Source organism: Morchella sextelata, assembly GCF_020137385.1.
Source record: "Morchella sextelata strain SCLS chromosome Unknown scls_15, whole genome shotgun sequence".
In the NCBI taxonomy this organism is placed as follows: Eukaryota; Fungi; Ascomycota; class Pezizomycetes; order Pezizales; family Morchellaceae; genus Morchella; species Morchella sextelata.
The window spans coordinates 1533296-1552004 of NW_025408630.1; the positions used below are offsets into that span (position 1 = coordinate 1533296).

The following is an 18709-nucleotide window of genomic DNA, read 5'->3' on the forward strand; positions in this document are numbered from 1 at the left end:
AAAACAGAAGCACAAAAGAGATCATACATATCGTAAGAATTGTGGAAGAACAAAAAAAAAAAAACGTAGTAACAAAAGAAAAAAGCAGGAAAAAAATACAAAATCTCCATTCCCACAAGTAATATTACCCTATCTAGTACTCAACCAGTTTCAACTACTAATATTACATTTTTCTAATCTTCACCTTCCAACCACGCCCTCGCAACCTCTCGGCTGAGCCTCAGCCTAACCACTCGGATGATTTCCTCAAGTCCACCCTTCTTCCCATCTCCCACAAAGCCATCTCTCCAATCCCATGCTCTCTCAATAGCGTCCATATCGATCCCATTCAAAAGAACCCCCTCATCAATCCCCTTCCTCACCTCCTCCCACGAACTCGATTTAATTATGCTGTTTCTCCCGCTACTAGCTCCGCCATTCGCCAGAGAAGCAATGTCCTTCTTGGCCGTAATAACCCTTTTCAGGAACTCATCGGCGCGGCGCATCGATTCACCTCCAACGAGTTCAAAGTCCGTAAGAACCTTCATAACATCCATGCACTCGCGCACGGTGATGCAGCGTTTCGCGCTTCCAAGGAACGGGATGAGTTCACCAAGGAGCGCCCCAAGAGTCCATTCTTCCACTGCGCACTCCCACTCAGGGTCCAAGACGCCCCCGTCGAGTTTCTCGCCAGCGGATTTGATGGTAGCAACGAGTGCAGAGACAGCAGGAGCGAACTTTCCAGCATCACGGAGAGCGTAGAAGTTTCTAAGGGTGGCATATCCGGAGAGCTCGAAGCGCAAGATCTGAGAGGAGGTGGATTTGGGGGAGGATAAAAGCTTTTTGAAGGTATCATCAAGGGTTGAGTCCGGGGGGGAGGCGCTAGAGAGGAGGAGGGAAGAGGAAAGAAGTTTGGTGAGTAGGTTGTGAATTGAGGGGCGATGATAGGAAGATAGGGAATAGAAGTAAAGAGAGTCACCGTATGAGGTGGCAGAAGTGACGAGGCGACCGGCGAATGACTAACAAAATATATTAGCATAGATAACTAAAATGTGCTAGAGGCACTTACTGCTGCGATATCTGAGGCTTCATCGGTGAGATTTTTCTCGTTACAGTGCTGCAACAACTTTTGCACCCTGTCCTTCGAGTTGAGTTCAAGCTGGGTAAGTAACTAGATATACAAGTCAGTTATACTTCTAAATCGATTTCTACGGCGATTCACGTGCCTTTCCAGCCAGTTCTTTCCCGCCTTTGACTCTCTCTAATATACCAACACCAGCCTCCCACCCTTCGAACTTCGCATTCTCATCCAGCCATTCGATGCCAAATAGTCCCGCCGCATACTCCTTGAGCACACCATCGGCCTTATCTGCTTCTGTTACTACTCGGCCCATTGTCCCAAAGACCGCATCATCATCCTCATTAAAGCCATCCATCATGCCACCACCCCTTCTCCTCTCAAGGGCACTTTCATTTATGGGATTTCGGAGAATGGACCCGGCCCACCCACAAATTTCTACAGCCGCCGAGGCAGCAAGTAGCGAGAATGTAGGGAGAAAATCTGTTATAGCCGTCGGATCACCAGTCATGATCCCGCCGATTGTAATATCCAAATCAGATGTCGGATCAATTGGCATGTCTTCCATGAGAGACTCAATAGTTTTTGACAACCTGACTAATTCCCTTTCTCGGCGGTTACGGTCAACATGCTGGAGGTCTCCTCCTTCCGTATCAGAGTCCTCTTCATCGACTGAATCGTCATAGTCGCCCTTATTGGCTGAATCTGCGGGGTTCCAGAACATGAGACCAGCTACTGCTTCCTCCCACTTATCGGTGCTTGATATGACAGCATCTCGGTCCCCACGCATGACTTCGTAGATTTGCCTAAATCCACGAGCTACATCTTGAGGTAGCGGCGCCTTCTCTTTGGGTTTTCCGCTAGCAATGCTAAGGCCGAATGAACCTAGCCCATTCCGGGGATGGTAGTTGTTGTAGTAACTATCATCCGTATCATCGAAAACAGAGTCCTCGGCATCAGTATTCCTCCCTCGGAGCTCCTCGCAAGCGGAAAAAACGCTGCCTTGCCATATCCGCCAGGCAGCAGGTGTGCCGTGATGCTTTGCGGTCTTCGGAAAAAAGCCTGTTTCGCTTGGTGCATAGCTTGAGCGTGCTAATCCGGGGCATGTTTTAAGCAGTTTCATACAAGTAGTGGTGGCAGCCTTGATGGTATCAATTTCTCCACGGGTATATCGTTTCTCGATACCAGGAACAGATTGGCCGGAGCTGGTATTAAACTTAGGGGCTTTGGTGACGGGTGCGTCGACACAGAGTTGATCCCAGTCTGTAGTGCGCATAATGTCGTGCACTTCTTGAACCTCTCCGCGAAGGATGAGACGGTGGATGAAATCCCAGTAGTTTGGACTAAAGGCACAGTTCGGGTGGAAAGATTTAAGAGAGTGTAGTTGCTGTCGTGATGGATTCTGCTTGTGCGTGTAGAGCCATTTTCGCAATGTCTCAGGGACATTGGCGCGAGAATGGTGCAAAGGAAGAAGAAGAGAAACAATATAGTATGCTTTATAAAGCCGTGACTTGGTGTCATTCTTTGGAAGCTGCTGGGCAAATATTTCGAGCCACTCCTTTGAACAAGTCGTCAATAATTGTTGCTTTTCTTTTGGGGAAGGCGGGGCGGGGTGATCCAGCTCCATATCCAGATCTTCCTCTTCAGAATCATATCCCATTGGCTGGGAAAGCGCTGACCCGGGAGGTTCCATTTCTAGGAATAACCTCTGCATTACATCCTCCGTATTGATAATTAGTGGCCCAGGTTCGGATACGATTCCTGGCTTAATCACATCCCCCGCTCCCAGTATCGTTCTCGGGCTATCCCCGTTGTTTCTGGTCCGAAGAAGATCAAAAGATCCTTCGCCTTCTGTCTCCTCTGTCTCCTGTTCCACCTCGTCGTCTTCGTCGTCAAAGATCCCTGATTCGTCCATGTCATCCTCGTCATTAAATTCTTGGTGGGTGTCATATTCCTGGTAAGAGCCCTCGTCCTGACTATCTTCAAAAATCTGTGTTCCATCTTCTTCTTCGTCGTCGCCATCAGTGGGCGACATGTATTTGCCCCCGATTCTGCTCTCACGTCCCCCGCGCGCGCCAAACTTTGAGGAATCCCCAGTGACGTGTTTGCCAGTACCGCCGAGAGGAAACTTTGGCGTGGCATCTGGTGAATCAAACAATCCCATCCCATTACTTTTCTGGCTCATTTTGAAACCCGGGGTAGAGCCGGCAAACAGCGTCGCGGGAGTGGTACTAGAGCGTTGTTGCTGAGGTGTGGAAGAGGCGGAAAAGAGGCCATTGCTGGGAACGTTTCCAGCGGGTGGAGAGAATAAGGAAGCCGGAGGATTTGGATCCGAGGGGAGTCGAAATACGGGAGGGTTTGGAGGAGCCATGGTTTGAGGATATGGATGGAGGAGGATTCAAAGAAGAGACCTCGCGTGTGTGTTTTTCACGAAACCCGGGAGGGTTCAGCAAGGCCAACAAGCAGGAGAATGAATAGCCAGCAGCAGATGAAGCTGAATAGATGGTGTGTGGGTGGGGCTACGCAATGAGGGCGAAAGGGAGCAAGATGCAGCTGCACAATCACGTCGATGGATGTTTGGGTAAAGAGGGATTCCAGCCCTTTGATGGGAGGTTTGGAATTTGGCGATCGCGACCAGGGTTAGGGGTGTGATGATGCACGTGTCACGGGGTATCGAGATATTCGGTTGGCTTAAGTCGTTACACGAGAGCCGCAACGCGTGAAACAGAACCTGGGCAGTGGAAGGAAAATGCACAAGAAGATATTCGTACCTACAGGCTATTGGAGGTTTAGAGCACGATGATAGATAGGAAGAAAATAGTGTAGGCACGGCTAGTTACAAAGATCGTATGACTTATGTAGATACATGTAGAGATGAACCTATCGCCTATCGGATATGTGATAAAGGTGCAGGAGACTCATTCAGAGCAGTGGATGGCATCAAGAAGAGATACGGTACTGTAAATACATCTTACATGTACATTTATGGACTCCAGAATAAATGAAACAATAGCACCGGTACTGTATCGACCTCTCCTGTATCAGAAGGCTGACTCCGACTCGGCATAGGTCACACCCGTCACCTGGCACGAGACTTACCTTCCACTACGCTAACCACATTATCCGTGGTGCGCGTGGATGTCGAAGTTGCTTCTGCGGTTGCTCTCACTGTTTGCTAGAGTACTTCTCTAGCGCTGGTTTTGTTACCAAACTGGGCCACTGAGCATCGCCACCGACGGTTGCAGTCATCGATCGTTGAATAATTCGAACGCAACCTTAAGAAGAGATAAGTTCTCTACATGTAGAATATATCTCACAAGCCCGCACATGTATCAGGATACCCATCCCTTCTACCTTCTTTCTTATCCTCTAGCTCTGACAGCAGCTCCCCTGCGTCACCGTTGCTGTGCACAAACTTCCGCTGATCACATTCGCTAATCACCGTATCGAGGTTGTGGCCCTCATATTAGCTAGGAAGCTATTACACCACGTCGAGCTCTTCCTGTCTTCCTCGGCCTCCTTCTTCACTCTTTCTTCCCCCCGTCAACCTTCCCCCCACCAGACCCTCTCCACCCCCTCCCGGCCCGCCCCCCATTCTATTTACAACAAATCTCTCCATATCTATAACTACGTCTACGATCTATCCTGGGGGCTTCCCGTCTAGCCACACAACCCCGGCTTTAATATCTCCACCCATACATCACCCCGCACTGTAATAGATCCAAGCTCGAACCCCGAGATGTTTTCCCTACCGAGCTATCTTCCAGCTCAGTGGGAGAAGAAGATTGTTCGTTATGTTTTGAATCACTTTGACCTCCTTGAAGAACGCACTCTAGGCGACCTATCAAATCTCGAGGGTTCAGTGGGCCGTAACTCAGTTCTTACGCTCAAAGATGTCGGAATTAAAGTTGATGTACGTATCGCCCGGATATTTCTCCAGCCCTAGTTTGTTACTGACTTCGCTCCTAGAGACTTAAGCAGCTCATGAAGATTCCTCTTCCTCCCCGAGTGGCACTCACACATGCCGTAATCGGTACACTAACTTTAAGTCTTCCTGCAAATTTCCTACTGTCTGGATCAATAGAGATACTTCTCTCCGACATAAAAGTGTCCGTTACGATCGCTCCTGTAGCGCAACCATCTTCCCCACCCTCCCCAGGAAGCCGGCAAAACCCCGACAACAGCCCTGATGTCGATTCTGAAGACGAATTGCCCACTACAGCTGAGGATCTTGCTCAGTCATTTTTGCAGTCGCAACCCCAGCGCGAGAAGGACCAATTGCTACACTCTCTTTACCGGGACCGAGATAACGTGACCGCGTCAACGCATTCAGCGGCCAGTACAGCTTCGTTATCGGATGATGACGATGATGAAGAACTAGGCGTAGGGACAAATGTTGGTCTGCCAAAAATACTGGCAACTCTGTTTAAAGGAATCGGCGACAGGCTGAGGATCAAGATACGGGGGGTAGTCATCTCACTGGAGAGTACCGCGCCTGAGGAACACGGAGGCGAGAAGATTATGCTGGATTTAGAGGTCGAAGATGTTGATGTGGAGGGTGTCACCACAAATTCAGTCACACCTGCCGGAGAACCGGGCATGCGCCACAAGGAGGGAAAGCGGCGCATTACTCTCGATAGAATCAAAGCATATATCACTTCCGATGCTTCGTTGTTCGAGCCCCCAAGTCCGCCCGCGGCCAGTACTATTTTTGGTGAAGCTTCAGAAGTTTTGACTGAAAAAATGGCATCGAGCAACATGGCGGCCAGCAGGGATACGTTGACACAGGCCGGGAGTTTTCATAGTATGGCGACTTCAACAAACACTATTCGGGATCGACCCCTACAGTCACCGCCCCATGAAGAAGCTCCACCTACAGTGGGAAAAGCTCTAGAATCACATGTATCCGAGGATGGAGGTGTGCATGTAGATGGGAATTTTGACGAAAACAACTTCTCCGGGAGTGATAGATTTGCTGACTTTTCAGACTCTTCGTCCGATGATGAGGTCTTGGCATTTGCGCCATCGCCATTTGCCGCTTCAAGTCGGGTTCATACCTCCTGTTCCCTCCCGAGACAGCCCATAAATTATGACGTCGACGAAGACAGCGAAGATGAAGGAGGGGCTGCTTTTGCGCCGAGTATGGTCCCTCCGATGGAATTGTCGTCGTCGTCGTCTTCTTCAATTCGTGCCCGCCTACCGCCTTCATTCTCCCGTACCGGTTCGCCATCTGGATCAATCCATGCCCGATCTCAATCGGCATCATTTTATGCATCTTCACCATTATCCTCAACACATATCCGCTCACAATCGGGATCGTTTTATGATCGCTCGACATCAACCTCGGTGCACATACCTTCAACAAAGGCCGTGGACCAGCCATTACCATCTGACAGTCCGCCTTCACCTATGGCGAAATCCTTGATGCTAAGCAAGCAAACTCCAGAGTCATCCCCGAGTGAAACTGAGGGTAGTGAATCTGGAGATGAGATGGATGCAGAAGCAAGCCGTATGCTCAGCGAATCTACGCTGTTTACCCATAGCGAAGCGGGGAGTTTATATCTTTCAGCTACTAGTGGGGTATTCAACGAGTCGGATAGAAAGGATGAAGAGGAGGGGCGATTGAAGGACGAGGTGGATGAGGAGGAGGTTGATGCAGACGAAATGGACGCCCGTTTAGATGCATTGATTGGCGATGTGGCAGCTTCAAGGGCGGGAACCTCTATCAGGACCATGGAGAAATCTTGCGGTGAAAATTTGAAGGTTGGAAGGAGGATAAGGAAGAATATTTTTGGTTTGGATAAGATCGAAGTTTTTATTCCATCTCTTTCAGCAGAGGAATCTCGAAGCTCCGGTGCTCATCATGCTGAAACAGGGGCTTCTAATAATTCCGGAAGCAACGAAATGGAAGACAACCATTATCCAAATGTTCCAGGCGCCTTTTCAATGTATGCTTCGAAACGGAATATCGCCTCACCTCCAAAGTCTGTCTCTCCCCCGCGATCAAGACGCCAAACAATGATAAAGATTGTGGATAAAAAAACTCCCCAAAGCACCACCGATCACTCGCAAGAAAAACCCGATGTTGAGATTAGTATCGGTAAAGTAGGAGGTGCTGTGGATTTCTCTACCGCTAGGATTCTAGGAATAGTTATTGAATCCATTACTGGGGCGCTTTCCGAGGGCCCAGACCTGAAAGGAAAACGTGGGTCAGGTAACACTACAACAAACGCAACAGAGACAACTGGTCCAAATTTAGAAATTTTGGTGGAAGAAATAGTATTGAAACTTGTAGATCAGTTGTCGGGTCTCGTTGTACGCAATGAAGAGGAGGAAGGGGAAGATGAATTGGTCCACAATGACAATAGCGGAACCGTTGTTGAATGCCTCTTGCGCGAAATTAAAGTTGCTCATAGCAATCTTGGACAGAACATAACAACTTCGAAGATCGATATTAAAGGGTTCTCCTTAGGAGATGGAAAGGAAGATATACTATCCTTCATTCAGCCACCATCAGCCAAATCCTCACGAAAGCGCGGTTCACATACTTCATCCGTCACGTTTCCCGAAAATGATGTTTCGTTTATAATTTCTCAGAGCCCAACAAAGAAGAGAATAAACATCACGACGCTCCCGGTCAAGCTACATTTTGACCTTAAAAGGTTAGAGGACACCCTTGGAGCTTTCGGGGGTGTTGGAGGTGTTTTAGCCTCCACGTCTACGACAGCCTCCACGGTCACAATTACGAAAGGCAGATCTCCCGATACGCTTCAGAGGTGGGGAGCGAACGAGACAGAGCTACCAGAACTGAAAAAGAGTGATGTGAAAGTGCATTGTCAGATTGGAGGACTGAAGGTAGAAATTGTGGGTAGTACTGGGAAAGTCGGCCTCGAAACATCCCCACTAAAGATCAGGAGTGAAAACGGTAGTATCATCGTCCAATTGGACAAAATTGGGGTCTATGGGCCCGACCTACCATGGGATAATGGACGACAACAAGTTGAAACTAGTCTCATAGTCGAGAATACAAGAGTCGAATTCTTGAATAAGCCGGAACAAGAAGATTTGGCAATACTATTGGCACTGTTAACGCCAAGCAAGGATCAACATGTTGTGGAAGACGACGATATCATTATCGATACTCTAATTCGGCAGCGTCAACAGGGCACTATGCTCAGGATCGGGATAGGTGGCATCAAAGCAACCGTTGACGATCTCGGGGTGATTGAAAGATTACAACAAGTGGGAGAAGACGTGGTCAAGGTTCTTACCGCGACGGATTTCGTTACTCAAGAAGAACGCCCTGGCCTGCTGACGTTACTCCATATCGATTCCTTTCATGGTAGGGTCGAAGTTGGTGGTGGTGTTGGTAATCTTGAAGTAGATATGGGTGATTTTGGCGTTGCCCATGTCTCTCTTCCTAGTTTGTTTGCGCTCGCTGTTAGCAAGATTAAAGTCCGGCGCAATGGATCAGAGGAATTGCTAGGTGAAATTTTGCAGCGGAATATGCTGGATAAGAGCGAGGAGGGCAAATCTATGTTGATGGTCAGGGTCGTGGGTGATGAACCGGAGCCGGTTGTCAAAGTCAAACTCTGGAATATCAGGCTGGAGTACCGGGTTGAGACTTTGATGTCCTTGATGGATACTCCGCAAAAGGTGACAACCGAGGAGTTGGTGGCGGAGATGACTCACAGTGTCATTAATCTTGCTCAAAAAAGCTCTCGGGATGAAGACAAACCGCCGTGGGGGGTCGACATCGTTATGCGGGATTGTGTGCTTGGACTGAACCCATTGGGCCTAAAAAGCAGGGGACTGATCGTTCTTTCGGAGTCAAGAATCAATGCTACACTGCCGAGGAGAGGAAGGTTTCAAGTCGCCTTAGAAGTTAATAAGGCATTTGTCATGCTTATTGATGATACTTCAGATCTGAATCTATCTGACAGACCGGATCCCAGGCGGCGAAAAGCCAAAGTCAACCGACTGGTTGACCGCCTTTCAATTCAGGGCTATGTATCGGTGATCAGCATCTCTGCGGCGGATATCCTACTTCAGATTGTAGATGCCAAACGTAAAGGCGAAAAGGCGATTGACGTGGAGGTGAGGGATGACTTGTTAATCATTGAATCCTGTGCCGATTCTACACAAACCTTGTTGGGGATTGTCAATGGATTGAAGCCACCGATGCCAGAGGGGGACGAAATAAAATACCGGACAGAAATAATGCCTCTGGATGTCTTCAAATCTATGACTGAGGATGCCTTTGCCCAACCTTCACGACTGAAAGCAGGCTCAAAGGATCCGGTATTCTCATCAGACGACGAAGATGATGGGGACTTGGTTCACGATGATGTTCCGATGAATCTAACTTTTGTTGAGAGCTATTATGGTGGCCACCAACCTACGTCTTCTGTAAACATGCGGGAATCGGCACATACAAAGGACGAGCTCGCAAACAGCATGCTCGACGACGATCTAGGCAGCATCGCCCCAGGCCCGCGCAAGCCGCTTAGAGCTGGTGATAAGGGCATGTTAGCGTCTTTCACAGAGCAAGTGCATGTCCTCGAAAACGGGGATCTAGCAATTCTAGATGATCATTTTCATCACGTTCAGCGTCCTACTAATGCAAGAAAGACTAATTTGGAGGCGGTATATAAGTGGGATTCTTCTCGAAACGAATATGTCCCGTCTGACCACTCGCGTGTGACTCCATATTTCCCTCTGAGGATTAAGGTGCGAGACGTTCATGTCATTTGGAACCTCCACGACGGGTATGATTGGCCAGGCACAAGAGACGCAATCAGTCAAGCAGTCAAGAAAGTAGAAAGCAAAGCAGCCGAGAGAAGAAATCGCAAAGTGGCGTTCGACGTTGACGACGACGAAGGAAGTGTGATTGGCGACATCCTTTTTAATTCGATTTATATCGGAATACCGGGAAATAAAGATCCAAAGGAACTATCAAAAGCAATCTTTGACGATCAAATGAGCGAAACGTCGTTTGCGCCTAGCTCGGTCACCGATGACCCGTCTCGCCCTACAAGTCGTTCGGGAACTTCAGCGTTCGTGGGCGTGAAGTCTAGGAATCATAAACTCGCAAGAAGTAAAATGCACAAACTTCAAATTGAGTTGAAGGGGATCTGTGCCGACGTCCTGTTATTCCCCCCAGATTCCGGCGAAACCCAGAGCAGCGTGGATCTACGAGTGAAAGATTTCGAAATCTTCGATCTCGTTCCTACAAGTACTTGGAAAAAGTTTGTTACTTATATGCAGGATGCCGGAAAAAGGGAGACAGGAAGTAACATGCTTCATTTGGAGATTATGAGCGTGAAGCCAGTGCCACATCTTGCAGCTAGTGAAATTGTTCTGAGGGTATGTTTAGGTTTGCTTGCTTTGTGAATGAAAATTACTAATGGTTTTTAGGTCACAGTTCTGCCTCTACGACTACATGTGGACCAGGATACTTTGGATTTCCTGACAAGATTCTTCGAATTCAAGGATAGTACAGCGGACGCGCCTGGTGCTCCGACTGACGAACCATTCCTTCAGCGTGTAGAGGTCAACTCAGTCCGCGTAAAACTTGATTACAAGCCTAAAAAGGTCGATTATGCTGGTCTACGCTCTGGCCGAACGACTGAATTTATGAACTTTTTCATCCTCGAAGAAGCCGATATGGTACTTCGCCACTGCATCCTTTATGGTATTACTGGCTTCACAAAGATGTCGAAGATGTTGAACGACACCTGGATGCCAGACGTTCAAAGGACTCAGCTTGGGGATGTTCTCGCTGGTGTTGCGCCTGTCCGCAGTCTAGTCAACATTGGAGGTGGTGTGAAAAACCTTGTCTCGGTACCAATACGAGAGTACAAAAAAGATGGGCGAATTGTTCGCGCTGTCCAAAGAGGAATTGTAAGCTTCACAAAGACAACCACCGGCGAGCTCGTCCGTCTCGGTGCAAAGCTTGCCGTTGGAACCCAGAATGTTCTCCAAGACGCCGAAGAGTTTCTCGCCCCGACCCACGAACAGCACCATCACCATCATCATGGCGACGGAGATTCTGACTACATCGGTACCACTAGCGACTCTGATGAGGATACAGTGTTCCCTAGTAGCGGTAACAGTGGCGCGGGAGAGCGAAAGGTTATTAGTTTATATGCCGATCAGCCAATGGGAGTTATCGCAGGGCTTCGTGGGGCTGGCGATAGTCTGAAGAGAAACTTTGGAAGCGCAAGGGATGCCATAATGAATGTACCTGGTGATATCGCGGATACTGGAAGCGCCCAGGTTAGTCTTACCCCTCCAAGTGGACCTTTATATTTTGTTGTAGTATATTTGATCGAATGCTAATTTTTCGATTCGTAGGGAGCGGCCAAAGCAGTCATGAGAGCGGCGCCAGTCGCCATTATTAGACCGATGATCGGGGCTACCGAAGCGGCTTCTCGGGCTTTGTTGGGAGTTACAAATGCCATGGATCCGGAGCAGAAACGCAGGGTCGAAGACAAGTACAAGAAATACTGAGTTATGTATGCAGAGGAGTTTGGTTTGGTATCGGGTCACGGTTCTTTTATTTTCCCATATCGGATAAGGGTTTTTTATTGTCATGGGTGCAACTGGGGGTTTAATCGGTTTGACGCTTTGGTTTGCTGGTCTGATTTCATAAGGGTCATGATGGTTACACGACAAGGTATTCTGACGGATTGATGTTTTCTATTTTCTTTTTCTTTTTCAGTTTCTTTTTTTTCAATTTCGTTGTTTCTGGGATTATTATTACTACTATGGGTGGATATATACTGCATATTGCATTGCATTGCATTGCTTTGCATTTTTTCTTTCTTTCCCTTGTCATGAATATGATAATATGATTTTATTTTTTGCTTCCGTTTTGACTTTTGGCTGGGATTTTGAAGTTTTTTTTTGGAGGGATTTGAAGATATGTGTTGCTAGAATATACTACGTAGATATTATATTTTTTTGTTTGCATGCATGCTCGCTAGTTCGCACCTACCTACATATAGGAAGAAGTTACGACACAATAAACCTATTTCCTTGGAAGTCTGAGACCATAAGTGCCATCATGTAACTCTCCCACCACACCCGCTGCACGCACCTCAGCTGCCTTTTTAAAGGTAAAAATCATGATGCCCCCCCCCCAAGGGACGAGGGGCGTCTAACTCCGAGAACTACTTATCGGGACACGTTGCTTTTACCTCCCCCCCCCCCCCTTTCTTTCCCCCTCTTTGAGAGGGTTTGGGGTGGGGGGGTAACTAGATGTAGTTGGATCGGGCTGTTGGGGTCAGGACAATGGAATTGGGGTCATGGTGGTTAGTGGTGTGCTAGTTCTGTGACCGTGGGTGATGCGATGGGTGTTGAGGTCAGTTGAGTAGTGTAGATGATGGAGTCAGGAAAGAAATATGGATGACGCGATTGAATGCCTTGGTGAGGTTATCTGTGTTACTACATCTAGAGTACATACATGTAGTGGTTGTGTGGTTGTGTGGTTCTAAGTTACGTGACGTCCTCCGCGCCCCGGAGTCATGGGTTCTCACTCGCGTGGCCGTGACAACGACGCCCAGCGGCCGCCTATACAGTCACGTTTTTCAGCGGTCGCCATACTTGTGGCTGGTGAGATTTGATATTCATCAGTGCCCGTCCGGCCCATGGCATGAATGATCTACCACTGATTTACAATTTTGTCTACTGCGATAACTAACTAAGCGGCGTAGCTTAACGGACGAGAATCTAGACTCAACACCCCTCGAGCGCTCCCGCTCCCGATCCCGGGCCGGGATGCTAGCCAGCTACATGTAGTTATATACGCCGCACCGTCGCGGGCCAGGCGCCGCCCGACCGCATGTCTGGATGTCCACCCGCCCAGATGAAGTGCTTGCGGGAGGAAGTACGTTCAGGTTCTGCCAGGTGGGTTCAAAGGCGGGCGGGTATTGCCTGGTACCCCTACGTGCGCTGCAGGAGAAGTAGCAATGGCATACTTGATAGCGGCGGGTGATTGGTGGCCGGGCGCTTGGGGGTGCGCCTGGGGTATACTTAGAAGCTCGCTAGAGTGTATGTAGTTTGCATTGTATGCTAGAGTAGAGTGGAGTAGAGGACCTGGGATGCATAACGAACGGGACACGCTGCATGCGCGCATATCTTCTTGAAGAGAGCACACACTCTACATTCAAATAGGTACTTGGGGAACATAATTAGCTAGCTAGCTATCAAAGGACCCCCCATGCAAAGCGCGTAAACAATCCCATCATGCGCAGCTATTCCATGCATTTAAACGCGCCGCAGACCTGCACTAGCCACAGCCACTCTAAATACATCATATGTACCCAGCCAGGATCACCACCACCACAACGACGGACATGGATATACCCATCCACCATCACCAGGGGTCTATATGAAACAGGTGCTGTTTCCAGGAGAGGGCAGGTAGGTACGAGCACCCCCCAGATAGATGCAGGTACAGCTGTTCCGGAGAATTATTACGCATGCGGATGTGCTAATACCACAGTGCGCTGGATATTGGAGGGGAGGCAGGAATAGACACATGTAACCCGACCCTTTTGGTCGGATGGTCGGATGTGGCCGAAGTGCTGGCTCGGGTAGATGTGTATGAAGGATCGTATTATAATGAGGAGTGGATACGTATGTGGCGAATGAGATCGGGGGTACAGGGTGGGGCTTAATGCTAGTGATACGAAGGGGCGCTTGGAAGCATAGGTGCTCACTCGTCTCAACTTCCTGAGGCACGGAAATGATAGGGAGGATAAAACTGTTAGTGGGTCTTTTGGGGATTTTTGGTTGACCGCAGGTACGACAAGATGGTTCTCTGGACCTGGGTACAGGTGCTGTGTGGTACATGGCGGGAATCTGGTCTCTGGTGTTCATGCAGGCGCGCATGTCATGCCTGCAGCTTGGCGATAGAAGCTTTGGGAGTACATGTAGGGCTCCGTATATTGTGCCACAGAGGTCGACGGGGATGGTGAAGAGGTGGATTGTCGGCCTGGGTAGAATTTCGGGGGAGTGCGACTGCAGCTTGAGCGAGGGGATGTCGGAGTTGATGCATGCAGTTATCATAGGTGATCATTCTTCGAAAACGGATGATAGGTGCTGTGTGGGCTTATGCGGGTCGGCCGATGATCTTTTCTGTCCTGGTTGAGCCGGCCCGAAGGTATACGTACGGCCCGACAAAGATCTTTAGATGCTAGGCTCCGAGTGGACACCTATCATCGAAACCTTATGTCGTTGACTTCATCTTATCTCGTCCTATGTAACTGTGTTTTAATCCATCATTATCTATCTACTGGAATATAGACTAGTCCAGACCGTTACTTCTGAGCTCTACTCTCTTCTATATCCCCATTCAAAGTCTCAAGCGAGCATTGCAAAACTGTTCAATGGCGGATAAACCCTCGACACCGCTAAGTAATTAAATCTCTACCACAAAGCCAGCTAGTATGAGGCGCCTTTCATCCCGATCCGGCCAAGATACCGATCAACACGACACAATTTGCGCCTCTCTGTTGCTTCCCCGACAAACAAAATCATAGACGCTGGAATTACGGTTGCAACAAAGGATAAATTCCGAGTGATTCGGCATGATTGACCACCAGCCTTCTGCAGGAACGATTTGCGTGCTGCTATTAGGCATCACAAACATCGAGCCCTCATTTCGTAGTAAGCCAATCTTAAGACCAGCGATCAATAGAATGGATTTTAACGTTTTCGGGAATCTCCTCAGAGATACAGATAGCCGGCATCACATGTGTATCTAAGGAGCCGCAGCCGAGTGGACAATATGGTGTAATTTGAGGCTTTATGGCTCTCAATGTGATCCGTGTTAATATACCGTGATCTGATACACCCTTAAACCGGAGACTTTTTGACAGCCGGTAGCTGTAGCGGCAGTCGATACAACTGCTTTCCGCACAGGAATCTATGGGCAACATCTCCTCCGGTTTCCCCGATTCTCCCAATGTACTCTAGGTACGGTTAATCCTCACCAATAGTTTGCTAGGCAACACACCCTCATCAATGCGCAGGCAGGCGCACACACAACCCGCACCTTCCACATCTTCCACACCTCCGAGCTCAATCTCAACCACCTCCCAATTGAAACACCCGTTAAGCTTTGCAGTAGGATCATCGATGTTTAAATTCCCCCTGTTCCGAGATCTGGCTTCCTAAAGAAGAGAAGAGGAACGGCCAATACCCTGCCAGCCAAGACATGTCGATCCCGAGTCCAGGTTTTACGCCGATCCCCCAGGAAGCGAGAAAGCCTATTATTGGCCAAACCCTGAGATTTCTTCAAGCCCCTTCAGCTTCCGCCATCTGCTAGTGATACTTCGCGTGTCTACTACCGGAGGAACAGCGATTGGTAGAGCTGGAGAATCTTGTTTGTCATGAAACGGCCCGACGTTGGGTGGGCGGGGTTGGGTGGAGGCTAGGTTCAACGGTTGGATCTGAAACTGTCTTTCCCTTATTCTTGCTTCCGGTTCGCTGAGTTAACCGCTTGGCTTTTAGGTCGACATCTAGAAGAACGAAGAGTGGCAATCGAATGGCTAGTACGTACCCGTGGCAAGAGAAGGTAGTCGAGAAGGGAGGAGATTTGATACAACGAAGGCCCCCCAAGTGGCAGGTACTCTACCATCGCCTCGCCTCCTCTTCCCGCTCCCCTTAGTCTGACGAAGATACATTGGCTGTCAAGTAGATGGAGGCTTACAACTTGCAATCTAGTACAGCTAGTTTGTAACCGTTGAAGTCGAGGATTTACGATCATAAAGCCCAAACACGGGGGTGGTGAGGAAAGAAAAGGGTGCATATCGCGTATCCCTGCCCTATATGCAGGTACTTGCTCTAGCCTTTAGAGCTACTGCACTAGCAAGGGCCTCCTCCCAATATGCGCTAGCAAAAATATGGTTTCTCCGTTACACATAGACCCGCACAGCGCCAAAGAGTCTGTGGCATGTCAGTTCAGAGCTCAAGATGGGATGTACGCAGCAGAGTCTCACAGTGACGTGATAATTTAGAATTTTCTCAAGATATGCTTTCGGGCGGGACCGTCAACTATCCATCAATGTGGTAGGTGGCTTTTGATGGCTTTTACTGGATGCTGCACCTTCATCCAGGTGTAGAGCTCAATCTTGGACCTGGTACAGAAATTAAAGCTTAATTGATATCTCGAGGCTGGACCAATTGAGCCATCTCTCCGTACTGGAACCGGATGGCGATCGAAACAAAAACGGGGTACCGCCAGAATGGTGAGATTACAGTAGATGGGAAAACAACGAATAGGAGTGAAAATAGCTGCTTCGATTACAGAATCAATGAGGATAGGCGTTGCAATATTGCCCATATTGCCAACATTGCCAAGGGTCAAATAAACTATTAGCACGGCAGGATCTTAATTCCAGCAGTACCCAATGGATCGGGCAATAAACCGAATAGCGTTATTGCTAATATCGAGGAACAGCTTCGGCCTGCTCCCGGACATGTGGGGAACACTGAGACAGTGAAACTTCAGGAGGTCAGTCCGTTTGTATAAAGCGTGCTGGCCCCCTCTGTTCTAGTGTCCTTTTTTTTTTCCCTCATCACAGCGCATTCACATTCAGTCACTCTTTCACTCTCACTTAGGAACACAGCTTGCCGGCAGCTTTACCACACACACAATCATTTAGATCCTTCTTTTTTTTCAGTTTCTTTTTACAAATCTTACCTTTCAAAACCGCCCTTTTAGTCTACTTCCAAGATGTATTTCATTTCCTCACTCGCGGCACTTTCCGCAGCTCTTCTCCCCTTTTACGCAACTGCAGCACCTACACCTTTGGGGGACAATGTCGTTTCCATTGCTCGTGCTGGAGAGGCAGTTTCAGATAACTACATTGTCGTCTTCAATGATGACACCGACGACGATGTGATCACCGCACACATTGCAACTACCAACCACCTCCACAGGAACCGTTTGGTCCGCCGCGATGACGCCTCGTTGGTCGGCCTCAAGAAGCAGTATGCCATCGGTAGCTTCAAGGCTTATTCCGGTGCTTTCGATTCCAGCACCATTGATCAGATCAAGAATACCACTGAGGTCAGTAGCACTTTGTAAATCTGTATATTGAACAAGCCCTAATCATTCTTTTTTACATTTATAGGTTGCTTTCGTCGAAGAGGACCAGATCATCGTCGCCAAATCCCTCCTCACTCAGACTAAAGTTCCGTCATGGGGAATTGCCCGTATCTCCCAGAAGAGCGGCAAGAACGCCAGCCTTACCAACTACTTCTACGACTCCTCTTCCGGCGAGGGCGTTACAGCATACGTTGTTGACACCGGTATCAACGTTGACCACGTCGAATTCGAAGGCCGCGCAACTTGGGGTTTCAACTCTGCTGACTCCAAGAACGAGGATGGCGTCGGTCACGGAACACACGTCGCAGGAACTATTGGCAGTGTCACCTACGGTGTAGCAAAGAAGGTCGACTTGGTTGCTGTGAAGGTTCTTGGAAGCGATGGGTCTGGTACAAACGCTGGTGTTATTGAGGGTGTTGAATGGGTTACATCAGATGCGAAGTCAAAGGGCAAATCTGATAAGTCTGTTGCCAACATGTCACTCGGTGGTACTGTCTCTGCTGCCCTGAACAAGGCCGTCGCTGCAGCTGTTAGCTCCGGTATCACTTTCGTTGTCGCCGCCGGAAACGAGAACGTCGATGCCTCCAACAGCTCCCCCGCTTCCGAGAAGTCCGCCATCACAGTCGGTGCCACCCAGATCGGCGACGCCAGGGCTGAATACTCCAACTTCGGATCCTTCGTGGATGTTTTCGCTCCTGGAACTGATATCGTCTCCACCTGGATCGGATCAACCACCGCCATCAACACCATCTCTGGGACTTCAATGGCTTCTCCCCACGTTGCTGGTCTTGCCGCATACGCCATTTCCACCGAGGGACTTTCGGGAGCTTCTGCGGTCACTGAATGGATCAAGAAGAGTGCCATTAAGGGAGTTGTCACCGACGCTGGTGCCAACAGCCCCAACACCTTGGTCTACAACGGTAGCGGAAAATAGACGGTCGATTTCAATTCTTGGTATTAGCTCCACATATTTTTGGTGGGGTTTCTTTTATAGAAATTTAATTGGGCAGGAACCATGTTTCATGATTTTGGGAGGGGGTTGTGTTTGTCTACTCAGGGGGGATATATGCCATGGTGGAGCTAGCTAGCTGGATACTCCAGGCGTGTGTTTCCGATATTTTTTCTTTGTCATTCTTTTTTTTACTACTTTTTCTCTTTTATGCCATGATATACTAGGGGGAGTCTCTTTTTTTATGTGTTTTGCTGTGTGCGGAGCGGGGTTGGGCGGGCGAGTGAGTGAGCGGTATACAAATATTTTTAGTTAGTTCCCATAGCTACGAGAGGCTGTTGAGCAAAAGGTGATGGAAAAAATACATTATATCTTATCTGGAACACTGGAACACTGCACTTGAAACATTGCCTTGTGGGTGACGTACTCTGCTAGTACTTATTAACTGGTTCTGCCTCTGACATGACAGCGACAGGGAAGTTTTGCCGGTGGTGGATCGACTGCAGGGGTTGGTGCGATACTATGGTAGGGGGTATTCTGGGGTGCAGGGTTGTGAGGGCTGGCGGTTAGAGTAGTGCTATAA

At 48.7% G+C, this 18709-nt stretch overlaps 3 protein-coding genes across 3 annotated transcripts; 2 read left to right on the forward strand and 1 right to left on the reverse strand.

Moving 5' to 3' along the window:
• Positions 1–173: 173 nt before the first annotated feature.
• On the reverse strand, positions 174–3428 carry H6S33_003696 (uncharacterized protein; the record flags this gene model as incomplete). The annotated part of the gene is made up of 3 exons (XM_044835066.1): positions 174–998; positions 1049–1150; positions 1206–3428. The coding sequence occupies 3 exons, from the start codon at positions 3426–3428 to the stop codon at positions 174–176; spliced, it is 3150 nt and encodes a 1049-aa protein (XP_044692057.1).
• Positions 3429–4796: 1368 nt separating this feature from the next.
• H6S33_003697 (uncharacterized protein) lies at positions 4797–11569 on the forward strand (the record flags this gene model as incomplete). The annotated part of the gene is made up of 4 exons (XM_044835067.1): positions 4797–4970; positions 5027–10423; positions 10475–11335; positions 11414–11569. 4 exons carry the CDS (start codon positions 4797–4799, stop codon positions 11567–11569), a joined length of 6588 nt encoding a protein of 2195 aa, XP_044692058.1.
• A 5233-nt stretch (positions 11570–16802) lies between these two features.
• H6S33_003698 (uncharacterized protein) lies at positions 16803–18111 on the forward strand (the record flags this gene model as incomplete). The annotated part of the gene is made up of 2 exons (XM_044835068.1): positions 16803–17138; positions 17203–18111. 2 exons carry the CDS (start codon positions 16803–16805, stop codon positions 18109–18111), a joined length of 1245 nt encoding a protein of 414 aa, XP_044692059.1.
• Positions 18112–18709: the final 598 nt, after the last annotated feature.